Genomic DNA, 26,500 nt, shown 5'->3' on the forward strand with positions numbered 1-26,500 from the left:
TTTTAATGTATTTATTGTCAAAGTATTTACTATATTCATTGCTATCGGGATGTTAAGAGCATTCCATGGAATATAACAAAAAGTGTTTCTGAAATAAATTACATACCCCACCTTTAACTAAAAATCCTAAAAATTACTAATAGGCACATTTTGTCACAAAACAGTCAGAGTTGTTTTACCCCTGCTGCCTGACATTGTGCTAAGCTAAGCTAATCGCCCTGTGGCTTTATATGGAGCGCACATATGTGTGTTTTGACTAAGATGTCAACCTATTCATTTAAATATTTATAGTTATATCCCTATACTTAAAATATACCTAATGATGTATTTAAGGTGTTACTGACTTTGTCTTATAGAGCAAAACTTTTCTTTTTGGTAAGTAAGTGAGAAAAAGGTCTGAGGTCAAAACTTCAAAATCAAAACTTCAGTTCTATCTAACATCTCTTTCCATAAAACAAAATAGTTTTTTGAATAGAAAAATCAATAGTATTTTGCAAAAGACCCTAAATTCACTCGATATCTGTTTGTCAGTTATGCAAAAAGTACCACAGGCAACTGTTTCAATCCCAGCCATTTAATCGAAACACGTCAGCCCACGTTCAGACAAATATTCCCAATAATCCCAGGATAAGCGTCATAGCCTGCAGCCTGCAGGTGGAGGTGTATTAAAGATCAACACCAGACACTTATGAGACTGCCTGACCCGTGCCCACATCTTGTGTAAACAGGGATCCTGAGTGTCATAAGGTTTGGTTTAAAAGGGTTCCACGTGTTGAGAAATCACAAGTCCTTGATGTAAAAGGGTTAACAGTTCAATCTGATGTCATAACAGCACACACTCGAAGAACAGGCATTCATACAAACAGTCTCATTTGAAATCTGAACACACACACACACGCTGACTGACAGTGATTTGATCACAGCTATTGGGCGATTGACTGACATTCCTGACATTATGCTCACCAGGGTGTGTGTGGGCAACAAAGATTTATGTCCTGCAGTGAAATTCTCAGAAACCGTTTTCCATTTGTGCGACAAACATTGACAGCATCAGTATCCTATTGAGAAATCATTTTGCCTCTTACATAAAAAGCGAGAAAAACATCATCAGTATAGTTGTTGGGACGGCATTGCTGTGTGTCGGGCACTGTTTGCATTAACACACTCTTACTTAAAGCCATTTAGCTGACTGAACATGTTGAATTAGAATGGGAGGCAGTTGTTCATAAATCAACTGATAAATGAAATAAATTAAAAAGCCAACTGGTGTTAAAAAAAGGCAAATGTGTCTTTCCTCAGATCTGGGATATCGTTTATTGTATTAAAATACAGATAACGGAGGACATCCACATATAAATTGCTAATTTATATTCAGGGTTTATTTGTAGCAGGTCACCGTTGGGTCAACATAAAATGCAATGACAATAATTTGGGTATTTTTCATCAGTATAAGAGAAAATGTTGGACCTTACATATTTTGCACCAACTTAACATCAGCACACACTTGTATGATTTTGTTCTAGGTGTTTAAATGTACTCTACTGATGTGTTTTATAAAATAATGGTTCATCTGTAAAGAAAAGTCATGCATGGCTTTTGGAGGGGGCACCAAAGTTTATTCCCTGAATGGTAGCAGACAAGTGTTGAGGGTCGGCCTTTCTGTGGGCTCATTTGGGTGAGGACTGAACTGAGAAGTGCACATTATAGAGAGGACCGTCTGCTTGACATATGGTGCCAATTACCATCTGATGGGGTTGCTGAGGTAAAAAGGCCAATCCATATTGGCCCTTCCCACCCAGGTTTGCACAAGCAGCCATTCATCAGATCCTGCGAGAACACCTCCCACCCAAATCCTAAACCAAACCCCGACCTGTCTAGAGGGACAGGCAGCCTACACATGGCTCCTCCACTCAATGTACAGAGAATTCAAAGTCAAGTATACATTTTCAGGTTAAGTTCATTACAAACCAGGGCCCAGCTGGGATTACCGAAAATACTTTCCGTCCAGGATTACTTTTCATGCCAAAGCTAACATATTAAAGAGATGTTATATACAAGATATTTTTAATAAATTAATAAGTAAAATCATATCAATTCAAATTCTTCCTTCACCATTTGTTTCTTTCTGCAGATCTTTGTCTAAATTGCACATAAAAGGCTCACAAACACTTAAAATGGATTTCACAAGCGACAAACTTCACTCAGACCTATTACTCTGGCTCATGTCGGGGGTGGCATCAAAAAAGGTTATTGAACCGTACAACTCCCAATTTGGGGCATCACAGTCCCTGCTCAGGCTCAGCTCTTTACTGTCAAACTTGGCTAAACTCTCATTAGTTTAAAAGGTCCCCTATTATACTGTATTTCATCAATATATTATAGGTCTCAGATATATACAAAACATGTCTCTGAAGTGTTTGGCTCAAAATACCAAACAGATCATGCATCCCATAATCCCCTCTGTTTCAGCCCTGTTTCAAAAGTGCTGATTCTCTGTCTGTTACTTTAGATGAAAATAAGGAACCACTCCCCACGCCCCTCTGAGAGATATTTGGTTAAAAAGAACACAATGGTGCTCTAGGAGGAGATTCAGGTGATAAGGTGAGGGGTGTTACCTTGGTTGGTGATTGGCTAATGGTTACACAAGCCAAAAAAACATTATGACATCATAAAGTGGCCAAAATCTGATCAGCTCATTTTCAGACAGGATTTTATATAAATGGATCAGGACAAAAAGAGAGAGAATCTTTTTTCCTGAAACTTTCAGATCTCTTTACACAGAGGGGACACATGTTTATGTATAAAAGACATGAGAAAGAAACCTTTAAACCTCACTTATACTCAGTTCACTTAAGCTAAACTGCAACTTTTGAACATTCGGCTCCACTCACAAATAGTAACATGCATGTTATGGTATGTTGCCAAGAAGGCTAGAATTAGCATTTTATGTTGCATGTTTAAAAGTGATTGAATCCTTAAGGCACCCTGTTGTTTTATTAGTAAACAATCTTTACTTGCTAGCAGTCTTCTTCCTCGTCTTTGATGGTGCATTGCTTTTTTATTGGCATATTCCAGCCTCCTGTAGATCGGTGGAATAATTGAAAAACCATTGTCTAGACTTTATATTGTGTCGCCCACATTTTCGTGGCTTGTGCGTTCTGATGTTCTTGCACAAGCTTAACAGGAAGCCGCTCAATGAGTACGGCTCCATAGCGCTTCTAGAGGTCAACAGCGCCAAAGAACACTACAAACATTTGGCAAAAACATGAAACTACTTTATTTTTCCCCCTCAAAATGAACACAATTATTTTACAGTCCTACTCTAAACATGAAAAGAGTAATTCATTCTTCCACGCGTCTTGCTAGCCGCCTGCCACATAATAATATCAACATACGGGACTTACATCTGGGTAATAACATTAATTAACACCGACCGCTTTTAACAGCCTTTTTAACATCCAGTCTCCAAACACATCAAAAGAACTGTACTGCCTTCACACGGATGCTAAAGGGGACACCAGATTAAGCCAAAATGCTCTCATTTTCCATGCAACTTCAAATTGGCTCATTTTCAGCATTTTTCACAGCTGGTAATTCAAAACATTTTTAAAAGCTTATTTTTAGCCCTGGTATTGTTGAATCTCTCTATCCACCTTTGCAGGTGAAAGCTTTTATCATTAGTCTTTAATTGCGTACTCTTCTATAAAACTGAATTTCCTATATCAATGTTGCTTCCATTAGAAAGGTGATATATATTATCAAGTGTGTTCATCTGCAAGATGCTTGAATATGTGATAGAAGTTTATGAACATATTTCTTACATATTCTTCTGGGTTGAATGAACCAACATACTGTGTGTATGATTTTTTTTATATGCACTGCCATTATTTTGAGAACCATCCACTCACCCAGTCTGCCAGGTTGGCCAGTAACAAAGCAATCTTAGTTATATATCATCTGGCTTCAAGCTGCAGAACTGATCTTTATGGATCAAGATGGTGCCCAAAACTCATTCTTTTAAAAAAGGGAGCAGAGAAGCCATGTAGCAGCCAGTGAGAAGAGGGGACGGAGATGCCTTTATGTTAATGGTTTCTACAGATTCCAATCCTCTGTCTGTCTTTTTCCAGTCGCTCAGCCACACTACGCTGATTAAATCAAGAAGCCGAGGTTGAGGTGGATTTAAGGGGCAAGCTGCGGCAATCTGCATACTGTATATCGTGATCTATCCATCTAGCCAAGGGCTTGAAAATAATGTGAAAATGTAACTTGGTTTGGACTCAGAGTTCAGATACTTTCTCAAAACAAGTCTCTAGGGTGTGACCTCTATCAGAATAATGAGTAACCCTACATCTAAGGTTCATCTAATTTATATTAACCCTAAAACATGGGGAACTTGCACTGTATAATCAACAGTCAATAGGCTATTGACTAGAAAAGCATCACGTGTCTGGTGAGCAGAGATTACAAAAGCCACAGGACGAGAAAGGGCTCATCAACTTAGCCTACACACTGACTGGAATATCTGCCCACATTAACCACATACATTATGGTACATTCTGTACGTGCACATGCCTGGCAACAGAGCACATGGAGACTCAGTGAATCAATCAGTTACTGAGCTATCAAAATATCGTGTGCATGCAAACCCAACACTGGGACATTACAATGGTATGACTGCGAGCTACAACTCATCAAATAAATCAAAACCCCCCGGAGTTCTTCAAATCAAATGTGTACTCTTGGCCACAAATGTCCTTTTGTATTGATGCAGGGGGTTAATGGAAAACAAATGTATTGATGGTGGACATTTTTTCCTGGTGAGGGAGTCACAAAGCTGCCGGGGCAACCATGCTGTTTTGTTGCCACACAACAGTGTGGTCCAACACTTTGCCTCTGGAGGGAAATTAGACATTCATGGATCCCACTGGAAATGTCCTCCGGAATTTAATGACTTGCTCTATTTATCATCACAAACAGGACAAAATCCCCATTAACACATACATTTCCAATATGCTAAACGGGTTACCATGCTAACAGTCCTGGGCAAACATGCTAAACCTTCCCTATTTGAACATTGGATTCTCTTTGAATTAACCACTATGAATGACATCTCTCACATATAGTCATGTGATCCGTTGTTTATAAAAAAAATCACTTAAGCTAACAAATTGACCTCCTATAGTACTTGTCTGAAATTCAGACTGAATTGCCATATTGTTTTCACAATTATTCCATCTTTTTTTCCAGTCTTGTTGTTTATATTTGCTCATTTTCAGTTTTGGAGAATAACTGTTTTTCCTTTCCAATCAACAACATATCCATCCATAGCGCTCAACACAGTAACAGTTGCCAATAGCAATTCATTTCAATGCCTTTTTCTTTAGTCATGTCGATCAAAGGCAAAGTCAATATGCCATTCAAAGTGTTGCTTTCTATCTTGTCTTGCTATAGCCCAGGGCTTCTCAAACTCCGGACCAAGGTCCGGATCCAGACCGAACTGCAAAATCAATCCGGACCGAACCCTGTGTCCCATTATAAAAAAAAAAAATTATAAAAAAAAAAAAAATACTTTACTGGCATTGATCCGGACCAGTTACCTTGTATAAAGTTCACAAGTGGACCTTTAATAAAAAAGTTTGAGTACCCCTGCTATAGCCTCTAGCAGAAAAGATGAAGTATCCGTTCTTAACCCTCACCTGGTTTATTGGATAGACAGTTTCCCTCCACAGAGAATGCCAGCTATGGTAACACCACACTACAGTAGATGTCCCTGACTCACTGTAACAATCCGACATGTGGGCAGCAAATCAAGGGTCTTGAACTGAGTGTTGCACTATGAGTCATTTGGATCTTTAAATAGCAGAAGCTGTCTCTCTGCCCATCCAAGATATTGTTTCATTTTGCCAATTGTCATTATATCCTCCCAGGTCTGATGGGCAGTGTGATCTCTGGATATGCCAGTCTAAGGGTGAGTCATAAAAACCGCAACACATGGATTTCGCCACCTGAGCACCTGTCAATCTTTGGAATGTGTGAAGGCCATGAATCTATTTATACGCACCCGTTTTTAAATGCCAGCACATATCAAACCTGTGTCATTAGAACGAGTATGTCCAAGAAAGAAGAAGAGCAATGGGCCTGATGCAGAAGGCAATATATGAAAAAAATCTATATTTATATATTTGTTAAGAAACAAATGGGTGACATTTCAGGGAAAATGCAAATATATCATATAATCAAAATGATTATTATAATTTTAAGAGTACAGTGATTATGTTATTCAATGTGTGGTCTAAGCAATACAATAAAAACCCTTGGAGGATGATATTGTGTGCCGAGTAGCTCACATACGTGCTCTGGGAGGGTTTGGGATTTCCCCTAACAGCAGTATGAAGCACAGGAAGTATCATATTTTTTTAATTATTTGACAATATCTCAATTCCACTCTTGCTGAAGTTTTTTGGTACATCGTTCCTATTCTTTGGAATTTGCCAGAGTACTGAACAACACCTGCACTGAACAACACCTGCCCTTATTATCGTCTTCTTCTGCTTTGGGTTTACTGGCAGGCCGCAAACAACTTCACGGCGTATACTGCCCATGGATGTATAGATACTGCCACCCGAAGTCCCCGGCCGGAAGTCCCCAGAGTTGGGGACTGGCTTCAGTAGAAGCTGCTGGGACTCCCAGCAGCTTCTACTGAAGCCTTCCGAGTAAATCGCCAGAACGCCGACACCTCCTCATCTCCACCGCTCCCATGTTTTCTTTTGTGTTGCCATAAGTTAGTCTCTCTGCGTTTGTGCGCTGGGCGAATGCTAATAATGCTAATGCGAGGATAATAAAATGGCGACTCTACCAAACATTTCAGTTTTACGGGGCGTGGTTTGCAATTCGCCCAGCCAATCAGAACTGGGGCACTTTTTTTTCCCCCAGGAGAGTACCACCTCTCAGCAGGCACTACAAATGGGGGTAAAAGTTCCCGGCACTAAGTACTCTTTTTGGTGTGAACGCGACATAAGGCGTACTAACGGAACTAAACGGGAAAAGTACGGGGAAAAGTACTCCGGTGTGAACGCGCCTATTGTGTTAAATATATACCAGGAATATATGAAGTACAGTTTATACTGACCTTTGTAACTCACCTGCATTAAATTATGTACAATATATTTTGGCTATATCTTTCAAAAAGATCAAGAATGGACATGTCAAAACTTACACTTTTATAATTAAGATAAAGATATGCTTTTTTTTCTGGATAATCAAACAAAAACCATAAGGCTTCACAGTCTGAACCAAGATGGCAAATTGTATTTCTCCTTAAAAACATTACAAAAAGCAGAACATGCCAGATCCAATCCTTTTGCTTTTACCTTTATCAGTAAAAGCACCAGACATTGCGTAACTTTTTTATCCGAGTCAAATCCACTTTAGTGAAGTATTTCACTAAAAAGCAACCTTAGCAAAACAGGAAATTATGTCAAATTCATATTTTAAGAATTAGCAAGCACCTATCTATTTTCAAACGTTTTATTTAGCTAATGTTGCAATTGTTGCAAAATCGCTACTGTATATTTTTTATACGAAATATTGGATTATTTAGCATTTTTTTGTCGTTTACTCTCTCATGATTTTAAGTTATTTCAGGTTGAAAATATCCCGTACAACCACAAATTAAAAAGGGCTTCGGTACAGGATTAGTGTAGCATCAGTGTGGACATTTATCATGTCTCTGCTGTTATGTATGGGTTGTAGATCTTAAGAGGATGACTACAAGGGATCCAAATTAAGTTTATTATCAGAGATATTTAAGTTAATTGATTTTCTACATAAAAGGAAGGCTCCTTGCACATTTGCTTGAGCTTGAATTTAGTTCACCTTATAGTATAGTAGAGTCATTTAAAATGAGTTTTTTTTCTCCATACCATGGAGTCTAAATGGGTAAACCTTTGTATTTGTAATTGTACAGCCATGCTAGGACAAACAAATCCCCTTTGCCCATGTTCTCTCTGCACTCTCTGTCACACACACAACATACATAACCCTTTCTTTGCATGACCTCTAAGTGTCCATGTGAGCCACTAAAGAACAGAAAAAAAGCTGCGCTACCTTGGACGTTTTATAGGTGGACAGGCAGGGAATCGAACCCCAACCCTCTATAAGTGGAAAGGGACAGCGGTGAACCTTATAGTTGAGTGCAGCCCTTTGTTATAACAGCGAGGGTTAAGAGAGCCGTTTGTGCTCTACATGGAACTGTTTTCCAACTCCCTCTTTGGTTTACATTCTTTCAGCATTTTGTCCCTCTCTAAACCTCTCTGTTCCCCATTCTTCTTTCTCCAATAAGAGGTGCATCATTAATTTTCTATTAAATATGACATTGGGGAATAAAACGCTGTTGTTGTTTTGTTGATAGTTCCATCCATTTATACATACTTCATCCTCCTGTCACGGAGTTCAAGCACTTAGGCTTAGAGAGTTTGGCGGGGAACAAATGACAGCTTATTTTTCACCTTCACCTAAATGCATTTTCTTGAATTCTGGCGATCTCAAAAGTATCACCAAATGATTGGGCATCCCTAATTTAGTTGGATATGACACCTTAAATGTTTTTCTACAATGTTTGGTTCCAAAATTAAGCGTGTTTGAACATTTGACCCGAGAGACTGGCGGCCATCTTGGATTTGACCTCTCACGGTCCTCACAGGTCAAATCTGACTTCCCTCCACATCTGAAAATAAACCTTATGGTAACTAACTATGTCATGCTTTTCTCATAAAATGCACAATTGTTGTGCTTATCCGCTGTACTATATACAGTGTTTAGGGGGTATTACCTAGGCTAATTATAAACAATCAACCACATGCCTCGAATATATGATCAAGAGGGATTCATTACTCACTCATTACCTGGGTAATAGCAGATGTGGGTGGCTTTGAATATTAGGTGTGGCTGACTTTCGTCAGACATTTTTGAGAATGTTGCCGCATTGGGTCCAGGGTTTTGTGTTGCGAGGCGTCTTTGTGGCAGTGAAAAACTTATTTGACAACATGGTTCTGAATGTTCATTGCTGACTGTGTGAGTTTTTTGCACTTAAAGAGCAGTTACCCCGTCGTTAACACGGGATTCATATGTTGCTCAACTGTCCTCACGTACGAAACACCACTTCCCTGGTTGGGCTTTGTGAAAGTGCAACACAGCCCAGTCACGACTCCTGCATATCGCACATGGTTGGCATTTAACTGGTTTCACAGGTGGGATTGTATTCCCGTAATTATTTGTTCAGTGCCCGTGACTAGCTAGTGTGAAAACCTAGACAAAAAAAGGTGGACCTTTTCCTGGTGAAATGATTTGGGGCTCAACAGGATACGTGGAACCCCATGAGTTGGTTAAGAGGGGGTGGGGGCCATGAGGGAGGTCAGAGCAAAGGGCAGGCAAGGGGCAGCTCAGTTATTCAGGGTAAAAGGGGATAGGTGGGGAGAAAAAAACACATATCTTTATAAAGTGGTCAGCATGTAGAGTGAGGCATGAGAGGTTGATCCTTTGCATGGAAAGTGTGAAATAAACACTCATAATAACTAAATAAATAACTGTACAGGCATTTGGCAGAGATTAGCCAGTTAGTTCTAATGAATGACAACATAATGATGCGAGATAATTAAACAATTAAGAAAAACTACACAGGAAGTGATTTTCGATCTATGCTGTCATCTAGTTACTCGACTAGACTAACATTTTAGAAATTAAAATGCAGTAATAAAAGGCTTTTAATTAATAAGCAAATGTATGAATGCAAGACTTCTTTGTATTTTTGTTATTTGTTGGAAGTGAATGTGTGTGCTGTTGCATAAATGCTCTATGCTCATTAAAAATAGTTGACATTTAACTCATGATTGATCAATAAATTAATAAGTAAAAATGTTTTGGAGTTAAGTTAAACACGTAATGAGATGAAAGTAGACAGATTTGTTTCATAGACATGTATTATATCAGACAAAGTAAAGCTGTAGATAGAAAAAGGCTTTTTTTGTTTGTAAAAGGATTTCAAAAGTGTCATGGTTACTATTAAGAGTTAATTATGAAGAATGTTAACAAGGTATCTAGTTAATGCTAATGACCTAGACACGTTGTTCACATTTAAGTTGCAGCAGGTGATGCTTTTAAAAACAAATTAATTTAATGACTCCCTATAATTAAATGATACCTTGCAGCGCTTTCACAGCCCTCAGCAGCTTGTTGTTCAGCGGCTCATTGTTTTTATGAGCTGGACTGAGAAAAAACATAAACCCTGTTGTATCGTATAAACAGATCCCACAACGTTACAAAACACTACCTGCCCGGTGTGAAACGAAAGCTGATGTTAACAGGTGGCTCGTAACAGGAAAAAAACACCATTTGACCACACCGGCACATTTTTCCACAGATTTGTAGATCAAGCTAGGATACAAAAATGTAAAAGAATATGAATTTTGCAATCAAAAACAACAGCTGGTGAGAGCAGGAGACCCTATTGCTGCCCCTGTTGCTTCATGCTGAATGTGAAATGAGGCAACTGAAAATCACTTCAATTTGTTTTGATGAAGCAAGAAGCAACACTTTATAATCAGATTCCCACATACTGCATATTACATGTGGGTAAGCTTTATAATTGGCCTAAGAATATTCAATACTTGTGAATGTTTGCCTTACTAACGCAGTCTCATAAATCAGCCTTGCATGAATTCTATTTTCATGTAGGTTATTGTTTCAGTGTTGACTCAATTGATAGTCATTTTGTTGAATTGTATTGCATAGATTTTCCCTTCTTAGTTAGTTGTACCATAAACCTGGAATATAGATAAAGGGCTGCAAGAATTGATATGGAGGTTTCAGGTTATGACTAAATCCAAGTTGAAAGTCGTTTACCAAAAGTATGCAGTACACAAGTTCTGATTGTTAAGAGTTAGGTGGGAATATTATTTTAAATCTCATGGGCTGTTGAAAAGCCTGCTGTGTGAATAGCACTTCAGAAAGCTGTATATAGCAGCAAAGTGCCGCTTTACAGTATAAAGTTTCAAAGCCATTGAAACCTTGAACGCAGCCGTGGTTGTTAAACATTTGTTAGAGCACTAAGAAGTCTGAACTTGATTATGATTCAGGGGTGTGTGTAATTGTTGTAATATTGCAGTGCACCTGTTGGTTTCACTGATTAGTCCCCGGCTATGGGTGACGATGTGCTAATCAGTGAAATCGCCGGGTTTGAAGAAAAAACCTGCCCTCTCTTTACCTTCCACTGGATATTAGGGTCCATTGATACAGTTGAATCATCATTTTGAAAAGGACTCTGATTGGCCTGATAATAGAGAGTAGGAAACGTAGGTAAAGATAATTTCAATAGTCACAAGGATCTTGGGGCCATTGGTATCTGCTGCATGTGAAACCTATTCTTCACACTTCATAAACAAGGCACATAAATCATCATATCGTAATATATGAGGTAAGCATCAGCATTACAAGGAATTTAAGCATCATGTCAGAAATCAGCGTGCACATCAAAAACTCACTACATTTTAGAATATGATTGGAAGTCATTTAAACTTGCCTTAAGATAAACGTGATGTCGAAAAGCAGCTGACTAGAAGCAGCTGCATAACCCCTCCCGCTGACCCAGTGGCGAGCCGTCAGGGCCCTCTAGGCCCTCTCTGAGGGCCTAAGATATTAAAAAAAAATCATATTTGAAAACATTTAAAAAAAAACATTTTCTTTTAAATAATTTTTTTGTTATATTTTTTTAGTTATATTTTTCATTAGTTTTACCTAAATAACTTGATTTAATTGTATTTAAAATAAAATTTCCAAATAAATAAATCCTTCGAATCTGCCTGTTCAGTTTCTGTTGGAATGTGAAGGGTTAAATGCCGTCTCTGCGAGTTATGTGAAGACGGGAGAGCTTGTTGGTCCCTCTGTACATTCACAGAGGGCCCGCTATAGTAACTCAATGAGAGAGTAATGTCAAATGACAGTACAATTGACCAATCATATCTTCCCTCTAAATAGGTGGGCTTTATTTTCGCGGTCTTTATGACAAGTTCCGCCCGCTGTGAAGTTTATGCAAGTGTATTATAGTGGTGCAGTGACGCGTCCTAAAACCCGGAAGTAAGCCGCGCTCGGGTTCCCTCGACACAAAAGCAACGGGATTTCTCCATAGGATTTTGGAAAATAGCTTGAAATAAGGTCTGTGGAAAACGAACCTGTTCGATAAATGCACGTTTTGTTCAGCCGGATAATATCCACATGTCTACCCTACTTTTATAATTTTCGAATCACAAATCTAATCGATAGATTTATGATCGATAGATTTATGATTAGCATAAGTTCATTCATGATGGCTCATGTCAGTGATAGTGATGACATCGTTGCGAAATTATTAACCGAGTCATTTTCAAGATTGAGTTACAATGATAAATTGGAGTGGCAAAGGATCAGCTGCATGACCCCGCCATCAAGTGCTTCATCCAAAAGGACAGGAGGATGGACTTTGTGTTTAAAGTGGACCTATCATGTTATATTTGAATAATATATTGTAGGGCCATACCTATATAAAACATGTCTGGGAAGTTTTTTTTTCAAAATACCAAACAGATCATGCATTTCAGCCATGCCTCATTTCGCTCTATTTGCTCTTTTCCAGCCCTGTTTTTGCAAGGGCTGATTCTGTGAGAAGTCTTCTTCGCTGCTTTTGTGGCAGACTACAGCGCCACTTACAGGCCTGGCATATGTACTACAGCGTCTCCAGCGCTTTCGAGCGGCAATGGCCGTGGCCGTGGCCAAACCCCCCATTCCCCTGATAGGTGGAGAGTTGCCCATATAGGCGGAGCTCCCTGTTTCTGACGTCAGAACAATTTCAAATCTGTATCAGCTCCGTTGCAGCCCCGTTTTTAGAGATTTGGGTATGGAGGAAAAGAGAGAGGGTTGTGTTTTCTGACACTTGGTGAGTTCCCTGACACACCGGGGACACATATTCATGTATAAAAGACGTACAAAAGTGCATTTTGCATGATAGGTCCCCTTTAAGTGATTTGATCATCAAAGGTAGGCCTAAGTCATTTTCAATGTGGGCTGCCGTGCCGACTTAATTCATTTGTAATTGTTACTTGGCTGTGGGTGCCCTGTCATGATAGGTGTTTATATAAATGGTGTTGTTTTGTGTGGTAGAGGGTCGCTGTCATTAATGCGTTTTGCACCCCGGGCCGTTGTTTTGATATTCCGCTTAAGTATACGCTGTGACGTAATAACTCTTATTTTTTTCGAGGGAAGGGGGGGGTCAGAGGGCCTAGGTATAAAAGTCACGGCTCGCCACTGCGCTGACCACACCCCCCAAGAAAGTCCCCAGGGATGCTTTATTTACCTTTACGCGTACTGCTACACACACATATCACACAAACATACGTAGAACTGCATCACAACTCCCTGGACTAATATTGCACAGAGAGACGGTGTCCACATAGCTCAGCTGCTTGCACCTGCTCAGATGGTATTCGGTCAAAATAAGCCATTTGTAGACAGCCACAGCAAATACTGCTATTGCCATTGGCATGTGAGAGGCTGGAAATTATGAATAAAAACAACAACCTCTGGCTCTCCCACTTTGCTCCCTCCCACTGGACCTTAATGAGAGCCTCTTTTCAGGAGTCAACACGCACTTGAGCCATGAAGAAGAACCTGTCTCTCCTTCAGGTGGGCTCATTTTCCTGCCAATATTTCTCTTGGCTGTTACCAACTCCACCTCGTAATTGGACCACTTATGTCAAGTGACCATCCTAATTGAGAAGAAACGTGTTGACACAAAGACTCTCGAGCTAAGGGAATACTTAGAAGGTAGCTAAGATTAAAGTGTGAGGTTTAAGAATGTGGACGTGATTGTTTAACCTTCCAGCGTGACTGCCTCTTGCTCACTTTCTTCACCCTCACCCTCATGATCTTTCTTTTCTAATCCCTCGCTCTTCTTCGTTAGTCAAATTAATCTGGCTGTCAGTGCTGGGTCGTTCCCCCTCCGCGGTACCTCCCCCTCAAGACGTCAACTACCTTTCCTCAACAAAACCTGCTCACAGCATTCTCCCCTTTCTGAAAATATTTTTCCACTGCCCCGTCCAAACCATGAGGGCCTTTCTTTGGACACGCACACACACAGTACGTTTTGCAGCTCATTCACTCTGGCTCAGTGTGATTCAGTTTTCTCCCCACCTGGGAGAAATAGCATTCAATTTTGAAAATAGAGGTGACAGTAAAGTTGATGAAACTCTCAACGTACACAAGGGATTAGGCGTTGGGTTTCTGAGATTGTCGGTTGTGACAATCTCTACTTCTACAACTCAGCACTCTTTGCTATTAATACTCTCTTGATGGTCTAGCTGGAAGACAGCGACCTTCAGTGATCACATTTTCTCTACAGGCCTGTGAGAAGTCAGGATGAATCAGGCTGTGCTATTTCCTTCCTGGTGGTGTAAAATGCAATGGTAGGTATGATGGAGCTGTCTATTTTACTGGACAAACAGAGAAAATAATAACCTGCTGAGATTGAGTATTCCAAAATGAAATTATATCAGGATGGTTCTGGTTGTTGGATGCACACCAGGTCACTCCTATTTAAAAAAAAAAAAACTAACAACAAGAGGAGTAGGAGGTGAAATTTGAGAGATTGTGATGATGTTGGTGTATCGGCTGAAAAGAATATCAGATTCCCTGCTGAACTCAATATCATTTCCACTTCTACAACAAATTTAGCCTGTGTCGCATTGACACCTGTAAAGCCCCACAAAGAAAGGGACGAAAAATATCAAAGTATATGCCAGTGTGTAGATTGCTAAAGGCGATTTTCAGTCTCAAATCAGCTTGATGTTGGAAAGAAAGGCCCCCACAGCTGATTCCAGAGGAGGAGGAGAGAGAGGAGAAGAAGAAGCCTCTCCAGTGCGTAGGCCTTGATGTTGGAGGACGCATCTGCAACGCGAGGTCACGCCTGGTTGGCAGCAGGGATTTACAGGCCCTTCAAGAAGAACCCATCCCCACCCCCCTACCTTCCCCCCTTCCCAGGCCCCTCTGGGAGCTGGCGGATGGTTCGGGTCCCAGTGTAAATATATTTTTTCTCTATCAAAGACACATTTTCCAACCACTGTCAAAGGGAAGGTTGGGTCCTCTGGAAGAGGGAGGGCTACGAGAAGAGAGGGAGAGAGAGGGAGAGAGAGGGAGGGAGTTTGGGGGTAAAGCTTTTCCCCCTCTTCTTCCCCAACTTTTTTCTCCCCCCTCTCTCGCCTGCCGGGTTCTAGCCACATCTGGATTTGTTTATCACCTGGCCTGCCGGTTCTAGCAGAAAGGAAAAGGCTGAAAGGGGACTGAAGTGCCAACCGGGGGTCCGCTATAGCAGGATTATACCATCATTTTGGGTTATTACAAATGTGGGTCCTTTGTTTCTATTGGTTATGATAACATATTATAATAACCAAGTAAATATGGAAACAACATCGCAAAGATAAAGTCTAATGAGGCAAATAAACAAAAAAACAACCAATAGGTTCAGTATTGTAATTAAAACGGTTAAAAGCTCATTTTGAACCATAACGTCAGTCTGTAGACTTTAACGGATGTTTACAACAGACTGTTTGGATGATAATGTCCTTTTTCACCATATTTTTTTTCTCTTTCAAATAACTCTTGAGAACTGTGGAGTTTGTTTAAAATTGATAAGCGATGTTGTTTACAGATCTCAGAAGTTAAAGTATTGCTACCAAAACACGTGTGTGTCCTTGAGGTCTTTCAAACATTCACATTTCCATCTTTGTAAAAACACATTCCAAGCTGTTTTTGTTTTTGTTACTGTTTTAAATGCCGTCTGTTTCCTCATCGACACGCTGCTTTTTGTGTTACAGCCTCCAACCATCGAATTGCAAAAAACGTGCATTGTGTCCTCATTGGAGTTCATGATACAAACCAAACGTGTACCGATGTTATTATTACTGTTAGAAATGGGCATAAATACAAACATAGGAACCCATTCTTCAAATCAATTAAATAATTTGAATAAAGCTCAGGCACTTTAACCTAAGAATATTAAAAAAAGAAAACTTGTTTAATTTGTTTTAAAACTTTTGTTAAAATAGATGCAATGACCATACAAATGACTTGATTGATTTGAAAGTGAGCCCAGCGCGAGCCTTTTCCTGGAGCCTGGCATCAGAGAGTGACAGACGGAGAGAGAATCGAGGCGAAAGACAAGGTCCCTGGGACAATGAGGCCCATTGATACGGTGGAGACAGGACCGGGTGCCTCCAGCGCGCTGAGAACGGCTGACGGTGCACAGAGGCACAATGATTACAGTCTGCATTACAAATGGCTAAAACAGAGCCGTGGTCCTGCAGAGGCCACAGCATCAGGAGAGACCTTGTCCAGATAAGTCTTCAAAGCCCCACTACTCATTTGGTTCTCTTTTGTCCTGGATAATCTTTTAGATATGCCATTCATTCTTTTTTCCCTCATGCAAAGATTAAAAATACTTCTCAACTAGCTTTTTCTCTCCTTACGTGCATTTGCTATAAAGACATAAAAGCTTGAATTAAGACATGTATAAACGTACCAAGTTTTACTGTATAGGAGCTGTTGCAGTATGCTTTCATTACTGTAGCTCTTGAGCTAATGAAAGCTCAAGTATACTTTTGTTCAACATTCTCAGTGCTTTCAAGCTTTATATTAAAAAAACTATAGTTATGTCACAATGGGGTAACATTGGGCAGGAGAAGACAAATCTGTCTACTGTTTTGACAAAGAAATTGTGCAAGAAGAGCAGAAATTGGGGGGATTTAAGAGGTTTCTTGGTAGAGGCCTTAGAGTGAGTTCCATGCATTACACGTGTATTTAAAAATCTGAAATGTCCTTAGAAAAGCCTTAAAGAAACAGCAATGTTGTAAAAGCAGGATGAGCTATTAGAAAGCTGATTCAGCCAATAAAGATTCAGTGATACTTTGTTCAGCAGGCACACTTAATAAAACTTCAAGAGGTAAAGTCTTCTCCTGCCTTTTCTCCCCCTCTCTCTCTCTTCAACATTTAGACCCAGAGGAATTCCATTGAGTTTTAGAGATAAGTTATGTTGCACCACAATCACTTCCAAGCTCCTGCCTACAGAGCAGTGAATCTCCCTCATTCATGTCTCTGGGATCCAACAAAAACACTTCAACAAGTTCATGACGCCATCTATCTGGGCTCAAGCGTAACTGCACCCAAATCCTCATTAACTTGCTGATTTAGTCACACTATAAGGGGGATGATTCATAAATATGCAGTGTTTGTTATTCTTCTAATTAAACATTTAAGACATCGTCTAGAAAAGTTCAGAGGAATGCATCGTGATTCTTTGCTTAGAATACACAACACATTGCATTATATATTCGTCACAAAGATGGACACTGAAGTTTGTATTTTTATCTATAAATGCCCTACTTTCTTTGTCTACCTTGATCTCTGAAAGTTCACTTTTATATTTGTTCACATGCTGAAGATCTGTTCATCGCTTTCCCTATGAATTTGCCAGGTGGTGAATACTCCAGGGAGATGTTCTGTACCTGTCTGTACGTGCAGATGATGATTTCTCGCAGATGGTAGTGCATGGGGGTCATGGTCTCGCTGACGGAGTCCAGGGCCATGTCCACCTCCCTTTTCATCCTGTGGCCATCAGGGAGTAGACGCACCAGCTGCATCACGACCTGCACAGCAGACACACGTTGTTATAGTGTGTTACAAAGGTCAAGATTGTTTCAAAAGTTGGGATACGACCGTGTATTTCAAAAAACACCACCAACACTTATACATCTGCCTCCCACGTAGCCTAACACCTCATGTCAGTGTAATGATTGAAGCACCTAAGGAAGAAGCAGGTGCAGCAACACCATTGTTTACCAGTTATAAACTTTTCCGAAGAAAGCACATTACAAGATTCAAGTTTCTTTTACATCTGTTGAACTCTCCAATCGAAATGTAATGAAAAAAGCTGAAAAACGTAATGGTCCTGTAAATCGTAAAATGTCCATGTTTCTACGCTTTTGGCAGGTTTCTAATTGATGTTGCTTTTGTATGTGGGGAGATCAAACTTGAAATGTTGTTTTTAACAGTTAATAAATATGCAATATAAGTATAATTACATGGCCTGCATAGAATGTTTGTTTCTATTCTTGTACTGTATGTTATATTCATTTGTGAATTATTAAAGAGATGTATTGTCTTTACGTATGAAACTATGCAATAGGCAAAAGGCAGTTGCTTATTGCCTTGGCTTAAAGCAACAGCAGCATCTGGCACCATCATGCCATGCCAAAATATATCATTTTTTCCACTTACAATACAATTATATTCATCAAAGTACTGTGAAAACGGCTCAAAACAACCAGGCAAGTGTACATCCTGTGAGCTCTTTTGATAACGGTTCATTGTGCAACGCTCTGCTGGGTTGATTACCTAATGACCTAATTGAGATATTGGTGTGAGTGTGTATCAGCACGTTCATTAACAGTGGTGACCCAGCTAACACAGGGAATGTTTCCATCAGCACTGTGTGGCAGTCTACTGAGGCAGGCTAATTTACTAGACCTGCTTGTTGGTCCCTCTACAGCCGGTTTTCTTTGGATACTGATGATAACAAAGATAAGAAGGGGCAGCAGGAGGCACAGAGGGAGGAACACAAAAGAGCGGATCAGAGGACAGAACATGCCTGTAGGGAAAAAAACGTATTAACTTATGCCGTGTGTTACAGGCTTGCAGCATGAGAGTGCAGCCTGACCACTGTCCTTCTGAAAAACACAACCTTTTTCAGATTGCATAAAACCTTTACATTTATTCGACCTAGTCTGTATTTCACTGAAAGTCCCAATCCACAATGAAGAGACGCTTTTTCATACCCAGACTGACTTTACACTGGCTATATATTATGTTATCACGGTTATTCAAGTTTTCCGTTACTCTGAATGATTAACTCCCCTTATATTTCTTAATATAAGCCATAGAATATTTAATATGACATAAGTCAATGAAAAAAAAGTTTGTTTACAATCCTAACTCTTCGGTATATTTCGTGTGCACCTTAAGTTGATATGGTTTTAAATTAATAATAAGGCATATAAGAACATTTACTTATGGAAAAGGATTTTTAGAAAATGTTTTGGGCTTCAAATACACATAAAGATTAAAAAAACATATTAAGGCTATTCCTGACTTAAGCTGGACGAGTAAGCGGTTGAGTAGAACTTCCCATTCATTCAATTCAACCGAATGTGGGTATTGAATTTGGGCTATGGCAGTGGGGAACATATGGGTATCACGATGTTTGTAACGCTGTTGCCATTGCCAATCATGTATTGAGCAATCAATGAGGCATTCAAATCAAATGGGTCAATCAAATAGGCCATTCATGTGACATTTCCACAAACCTGCACAACCCTGACCTGATTACCACAACGCCTGATTTGTTTGAATGAAGCCTAAAGTCAAATGGATGGATTGATTGAAAACCCTTTTTTTCTGGCCACTTGGAGGCAGCAGAAACAAGTTGCAAACACTCAATTATTTTATGTTGAAGCTGAAATGGCAAATTTGTTGATGGCAAACAGTTGTTTATTCACACGACAAGCAGCAAAGAGGAACATTGTCTTTGTTGGAAGCCGTCCACCTGACTACCTGATGAATTTAAGTATTATATAGTAGAATAATCTCTCTTTTATCTCTGTATTTGGTTTCTACCAAGACCTCAGAAAAAATACATCTTAAACTTCAATAGAAATCCTTAACCTTTTCACTAGTTAGTAACCAACTAAAATAAGTATTATTTAAAGCCACGTTATGGACATCGTAACAGTGCTGCAGATACTCCATCAACCAGAGGCCTGTACTACGAAGCCGGTTCAACATAACCTGGATATGTTTGAGTTACCCGGTTTACCTAATCCAAAACAAACGCACTCTCGCTAAGCGGTCCTACGACGCTGGTTATCAACTCGTTAACTCAAGCCAGCTTTGCCCCATCTAGTTATGTGCACGTTCGCATAAAAGGGGCGGGGTTAGCAACATTTGACCAATCACAAACATGGAGAAGCGTACTGACAGTGCAGCGTCATACTTCCTGAATGAAAAGTGAATTATAATATTAGACAAATATGAAGACGTTAAACTTTAAACATCCATGACTTAAACACTTTATCCAGGATAAAAGCCACATAGCTGCACCTGCAAGGTGAATACAGCTGGTAAAGAAAAAGTGTTTCAGCGTACATTAACAGGTTTATGATATCACTGCCTAGTCTAAGACACGAGTGGATCTGACTTTAATAACTTCTGCATACAGTATGTGACACTGTAAGTGTTGCACAGCTAGATACGGCTCAAGAAGCTGATTCAGATAAGGAAATATATGATACATTATGATGTGATATGAATGATAATGGGACACACATCGACGTCTGCACTCAGTGCCGCGGACTGTACTTAATGTTACTTTGATCCGGTTACTTATGTTAACTTGTGGCAGATATTTAAGTAAGCTTTCTTAATGCTAATGTTATATTAGTCAGATTGCTCTGAAGATGGGAGGTGATATTCTATTAATTTTCACGTTCACACAGTCAGTTGATTTTGGCCGGCCGTCTTTCCTGCAACGGCAGTTTTTCTGTATTTCCTTTCTCCTGTAATATGCCTTGATAGCTTTAAACTCCGCACACTGAGCTCTGATTGGTCAGCAGGCGGTGCTTTCACTGAGTTGATCTCTTATCCTGGAACCTAACCTGCTCCGGACCAGGCTAGCCGTTCAGCATAAGTTACCATGGAGATCTAGCCCGCTAAGAAGTGAACCAGCGTCGTAGGACCGGAAACCCAGAATTTTCCCTGAAGTTAGCCCGCTAAGAGAAAATCCAGCTTCGTAGTACAGGCCTCAGGGGAATGACTGGGATCCACAATGCAACATCACACCAGGAGAGGATTACATCACACCACAGCAGCCCCCCCATCACGTGGTGCTTTGGGCTTCACAGCCATGGCAACACGCTTTTGGCACATAATGCACTGGGGATGGCAACATCACAAATCCATTAGAGGTTGAACTGGAGGCAGACAAGGTTTCCATGGCGACCACTCTGTGTATCCCAGAAACTCGGGTGGCCGCTCTGCTGTGATTGGCATGCGGCATTGTGAGCCCGCAGAGGGCTGTGTGTGTCCATTTTTATGGAGCCGAGGACACGGCCAGCAGGGGCCAAACACAGATTCACAGACACAACTCTGAACCAAGAAAAACACCAGGCGGCTCTAATTCACAGACACTATTCAGACCGGAGCAGAAAGGCTTTGGCTTCTCGCTTTGTTTGGCCAAAGCTTTCAATCACAGGTGCAGAGTGGGAAAAAGGCTGAACATTTAGCCTTTAATATAAAGTTGTATGGTGTACTGGGGGAACACGGAGCGTTACAATAGCTGCCCAGCTAATAATCTCCTCTGAGTACAAGAAAAAGCAACAGGTTTCAGAAAACTCTCATTCTCAGCCACAGTAAGTTAATAAAATATGAAAGTTTTCATTTCTAGGGACTGAGAGAAATGTGCAGTTTAAGCTCACAGCAACAGCATGCACATTTAAGTTGAACAAACAAAGAAATAAGAGTAAACTAAAGAAATTCAAGCCTCATCAACAGAGAAGTTACAAAATAATACAGGACTATCTACTAACACTACTGCTTCTACTATAATATAACGCAGTTTATTAGTTTGATCCTCATTTAAAGCCAAAGATATCAAATTCACTATCGTGTATGAAAAAGAATAGCAATAAATCGTGAAATGAAGGACAATGGAATATTTGAATACAAACGACTAAGATGATTTCCAAAATTGTGTTGATTGACCAATTCATTTATGGGTTATCGTCAATAGGAATTAACTTGTTGACTGAAACAGTCTTTGAGGTCAGCAGTAAATTGTTAATACGTGTTTCAAGCTTGAGAAGGCGTTGTTTTTTTGTGTACATACCTCAAATTCTCCTTTTGTGTACTTGGCGTCAGGAACACTCACAAACTCATCATCACCAAAATCTGGGAAACCCTGCAGGTCACGAAAACAGTTTTTCATGTTACTGTTGACCATGAAAACATATTTCTTTCCTTCAAGATGTTTTAAGGAAAACTGTATTAACATACTGAGGAAAACTCAATGAAGCGTCTTACATTAAAGTGCCACAGAGTGAGAACAGAGATGACCATGGCGGTCGTGGTCCTGCCTTTGCCGTTGGAGCAGTTAAAAACAAAGGCTGAGTGTGAGTCTTCAGCCAAGGCACTCTTCATGGCCTCCAACAGCTTATCAAAGTCCTGAGGATGAGAACACACAGAGTTCATGTATTAAAAAACACATACAAACTCTAGCAAAGCATTTATTTGGCTGACCTTTATCTAGGTTTCATAGGGAAATCAATACAAAGCTACAACATATTAAATATTAAAAAATTACATTCATGACTGAAAGTCTTAAATGTATATATTTGTGTGAACATAAAATACATTGACATGACTGAAACTGATTGATTTTACTCAAACCCCTCCATTCTAGTAGAAATCTAAACTTAATACATAAAATAAAGAAAATAAAACATAATATGCCGATATGAAAAATAACTTTACCTGTACATCATCAATTTAAAAGGCCCACATTAATATTATTCACCACTAGAGGGAGCACAAAGCCTATTCATTGTCACATCTATTTAGCGTTAAAGGGAACCTATGAGCTACTTCTGCTCCTCATGCCTGCATGTTTGTGAGCACACGTGTTATTATCATGCACCTCCTTCACATCATTACCTCCTCCTTTGGGGGGCTGCAGTCTGGCAGGGGGATGCGTTTGCTGACAAGGCCCTGGTAGGAGCTCTTGTGCTGGTTGAAGATCTCCTGGACCGTCAGGCAACTTTTAAACATCTTCATCTGTTTCTCCCGCTCCAGCGTCACCTCGAGCCACTTCTGAGCTCGCAGGATCTCCTCCTTCAGAGACGTCTCCAGTTTCTACACACAGGGGGGGAGGGGGTGGAATTTGAGTATTTTCACTTCTGCTAGGCCAATTTCTGATTGAAACTGCCCTTAAAAGCTCCCAAAAAGCATCACTGTACCTCTATCAGCTGTGGGTCAGACGATGGGACAGGAATGTGCTGGTCCAGGCACGAGGGCTCCCTCGGTGTGAAGATCTGACCGTTTGCTTCCAGCACCAGCTCCTCCTGCAGGTTGACCCACAACACGTGGCCGTGCTTCCTTTTCTCATCCGTCAGGTGGGCCAACACTACTCCGGTAGCCTGCACACACACACACACACGCACGCACACAGCAAGTTTATGATTAGATGGTAAAGAGCTGAATGTCCGGCTCCAGTATCCTGAGGTGAACGTGCGAGTTAAAATCATGATGAGTCACTCCTCCTAGGTCTATATATAATCTAATGGATATTCCTGAATGCAAGGTTGCATTTTACAAAATTGTGTGTTCAAAGCTTCAGTTTTCTGGGAAAAAATGGGAATTGTAAAGCCTGATTTTTTCACATTGTATCAAAGAATATCTCTTGCTAGTGCTCCTCCATCAGTGTTCACTTGTTTTGATCCTAATAAGCCAAAAACAATCCACTTAGAAAGACAAGCATTTCAAGTAATCCTCTCAAAAGGATGTTATGGATGTGTTTGATTCGATATAGTCTCAAATAAATAAGAGTTTTTCTATTAATGTGATGATAAGATTAGATGCTGCACCTCCGATGTTGGCTGAGCCATTCCATAAACAGGCATCTTGGGCACTCGTCTGAAGTTGACCGCCTTCATCTCCTTCACTGTGCTGAGCACGTCGGGAGCCAAACACTCATCAGCAACCTGTGCACACACACAAGCAGTTATACATCACATTTCATATATAGTGCATTTGAAGATACAGATGATTACATAACTGCGTGGGAAGACTGTGAGAGATCTGAGAAGTAAATTGAGATGTGACAAGCTCTATCAGTATTTAAGTAGCAGTAGCATTTGTATGCAGAAACACTGAAGAAAAATGCACAATATTGGTTTTGGATTCAGAGAAGAGACACAGATATAATCAATAGTAAATCTTCTGTGTGTGCGCCTGATTTCCTCACCAGGACGCGAGCTCCTCTGGTGACCAGCTCGGCCGAAGCGGACAGCTGTGATAGGTCCATGCAGGCCAGCGACCTGTAGAGCCACGCATGGCGGCACATCCAATGGCTGAAGTTGGACATGAAGGCGAGAGGATACTGCAAAATGCAACATATAGTTACAACTCAGATTATTTTAATGGCTTGTACATTTTGTTACTCGTATCAATAAGGATATTTAGAAAAAAATAGTACCTGTTCATGAAGGTATGCATTAAATACAATCAAGTAGAAGTAGCGCTCCAAGCTCTGCATGGTTCTGAAGAGAAAGTAGTCTTTGGTACTGCTTCCCTGAAAATAAACACAAGTGTTATTATCTGTTCAAAGTTGCTACTGTTATTTCTATGAAGGCTCTTTTGTATTTGTTGCAACCCTATGATTTCCAGATGAGAGAAAATGGTGTTCTTTAAAGTCCTTCAACAGCTCAAGGGCCCACCTTGATAAGGCCTTCTTTCCGTCATCATCAACGTAATGATCATAATCCGACTTTGATTTCTACTTCACTCAGGCTTTATTCAGCAGCATATAAATAGAGCAGCAGGAGCAGTTGGAAATCAATGAACATCTATTGCACAAGGTACTTTAAAAAATAAATTCCTGGTTGATGTAGGCAATGCTAAATCACAAGTAAAAGGATCATTACTAACCTGAATTTGATAATCTTCTCCGATTCCTTCCAGCTTACTCTTGTTCTCATATATTGCCTCTTTTATGTTGTGCATTTCTGAACACAGGTTGATAGCCTGGTCAACCTGTAAGATGAAAACAAGACATTAACAACTTCAAATTAATTAAAAGAGAAATAGAATGAAAATAACCAACTTTCTACCTTTAAATATCTTTAATTAACAGATCCTCTCCGGATATGTTTTAAGATATATAAATAAACATGCATTTGATAATGTTTTCCAACTTTCCAACTATTACCCCATCCACCTTTGGAATATCCTTAATCTATGTATTTACAAATGACTTTCAATCGCTTAACTGCCGAACATAAGATGTCTCGTATATCACGGAAAAGAGGAGTGTGAGACTTGTTGTTAAGGACCAGAAGATGCGTTGTCCTCATTTCTTTGTTAAACCGCATGTTGTGGTGGTGTTGATTTTCTGCTTTACCTCTTCCATGACCTGCTGTCCATTGGGCAGCTTGTTGATCAGAGACTCGATGACCTTGAACAGTGGTTTGGGCTCTGAAGCTGCTGTATTCTCAACTCTGCAAAATGAGACAAACAAGGTCAATTCCTATTTAACCTGGCATTAGAACATGTCCATTATGCTGTATCAAAACATTTGTGATGAGGTTTTATGTGATGTCATTCTAAGTTTTTCCAAATATGGTTAAGCTCTTACTGCGGCTGTGAGTCACCCCTCAGGCGGTTCATGACCAGCGTGCCGAGGATCATGGCCAGGTTGGTCCTGCCGACGCCCACCTGGCAGCTGAAGAGCAGAGCGGGGAGCGGCCGGGACGCATCGTGTCCCAGAGACAGGCTGGGGCTCTCCTGGAAGCAGAGCACATACAGAATACTGTCGATAACTCAGATGCACTGTGGTATATCATTAAGGTTGTTAGGGAGGTTAAACTGGCTTGAATCTGGTTGGAAAGAGGACGTTTTTAGGACCAAATGGTTACATATAACCTGCTACACAGAGTAATTGAAAAGAACATTACGGAGCCCCTAAAGGGACATGAAGAAAGAAATAAAAAAAGAGAGAAAGAAAGTCGGCATAACGCCAAAAAGGGACATAAAAAAAAGAAAAAGGCCAAATTATTAACATAGCCAAATTTAGCGTAGTTTTTCTCCTGAGGTGTAAATGTCACAAAATCAATGCTACGCAATACAATGGAAATGTAAGAGTTCAGGTATGTCTAAATTAAAAGTCTGTTTAAACCACCAAAATAGTGAGGGAACATCCTTAAAGTTATAATTGATGAGATAATAATAATAATATACAAAATACATGTGAAGGATTGCCATGCCAGAAATCTTTCAACATAAAACCTTCTAGAAGGACAAGTAAAAGGAAAAATAAGGCCACTCAGTGAAGCTCTGATCCAAACACTGGTTTAAAAAAGGAGCCACTTTCCAACCACAGGGAAGTGGACCGGCTGCTGCCAGGGAGTCCAAAAAAGGGCAAAAGAAAACGAAAAGGAACATCCTGTGTGAGTGTAGCGCAGGATGGAAACCAGACAGAGCGGATGACCATACTGCAGGTTTTCTGCCATTGTTGTATTACCTATCACAGCTATTGGTGATTAATGACACAGAGAGGCCAGATTCAAAAGGATTTATGTGGATTCAAAAAAGAAACTGT

At 40.1% G+C, this 26,500-nt stretch overlaps 1 protein-coding gene across 6 annotated transcripts in view; it reads right to left on the reverse strand.

The window, feature by feature from the left end:
* pald1a (phosphatase domain containing paladin 1a) overlaps nucleotides 1–26,500 on the reverse strand; it is a 56,657-nt gene that overhangs the window by 16,093 nt on the left and 14,064 nt on the right. For all 6 annotated transcript variants that reach the window (XM_034119153.1, XM_034119158.1, XM_034119156.1 and 3 more), the window contains 11 exons: nucleotides 25,538–25,686; nucleotides 25,304–25,400; nucleotides 24,832–24,936; nucleotides 24,380–24,475; nucleotides 24,149–24,283; nucleotides 23,769–23,885; nucleotides 23,142–23,321; nucleotides 22,840–23,037; nucleotides 22,210–22,350; nucleotides 22,016–22,087; nucleotides 17,583–17,723 (listed from right to left, as the gene is read on the reverse strand). In XM_034119153.1, coding sequence (XP_033975044.1) covers nucleotides 17,583–17,723; nucleotides 22,016–22,087; nucleotides 22,210–22,350; nucleotides 22,840–23,037; nucleotides 23,142–23,321; nucleotides 23,769–23,885; nucleotides 24,149–24,283; nucleotides 24,380–24,475; nucleotides 24,832–24,936; nucleotides 25,304–25,400; nucleotides 25,538–25,686 — 1,431 coding nt within the window. The remainder of the gene's footprint in view (nucleotides 1–17,582; nucleotides 17,724–22,015; nucleotides 22,088–22,209; nucleotides 22,351–22,839; nucleotides 23,038–23,141; nucleotides 23,322–23,768; nucleotides 23,886–24,148; nucleotides 24,284–24,379; nucleotides 24,476–24,831; nucleotides 24,937–25,303; nucleotides 25,401–25,537; nucleotides 25,687–26,500) is intronic.

Source organism: Trematomus bernacchii, unplaced genomic scaffold (assembly GCF_902827165.1).
Source record: "Trematomus bernacchii unplaced genomic scaffold, fTreBer1.1, whole genome shotgun sequence".
NCBI lineage: Eukaryota > Metazoa > Chordata > Actinopteri > Perciformes > Nototheniidae > Trematomus > Trematomus bernacchii.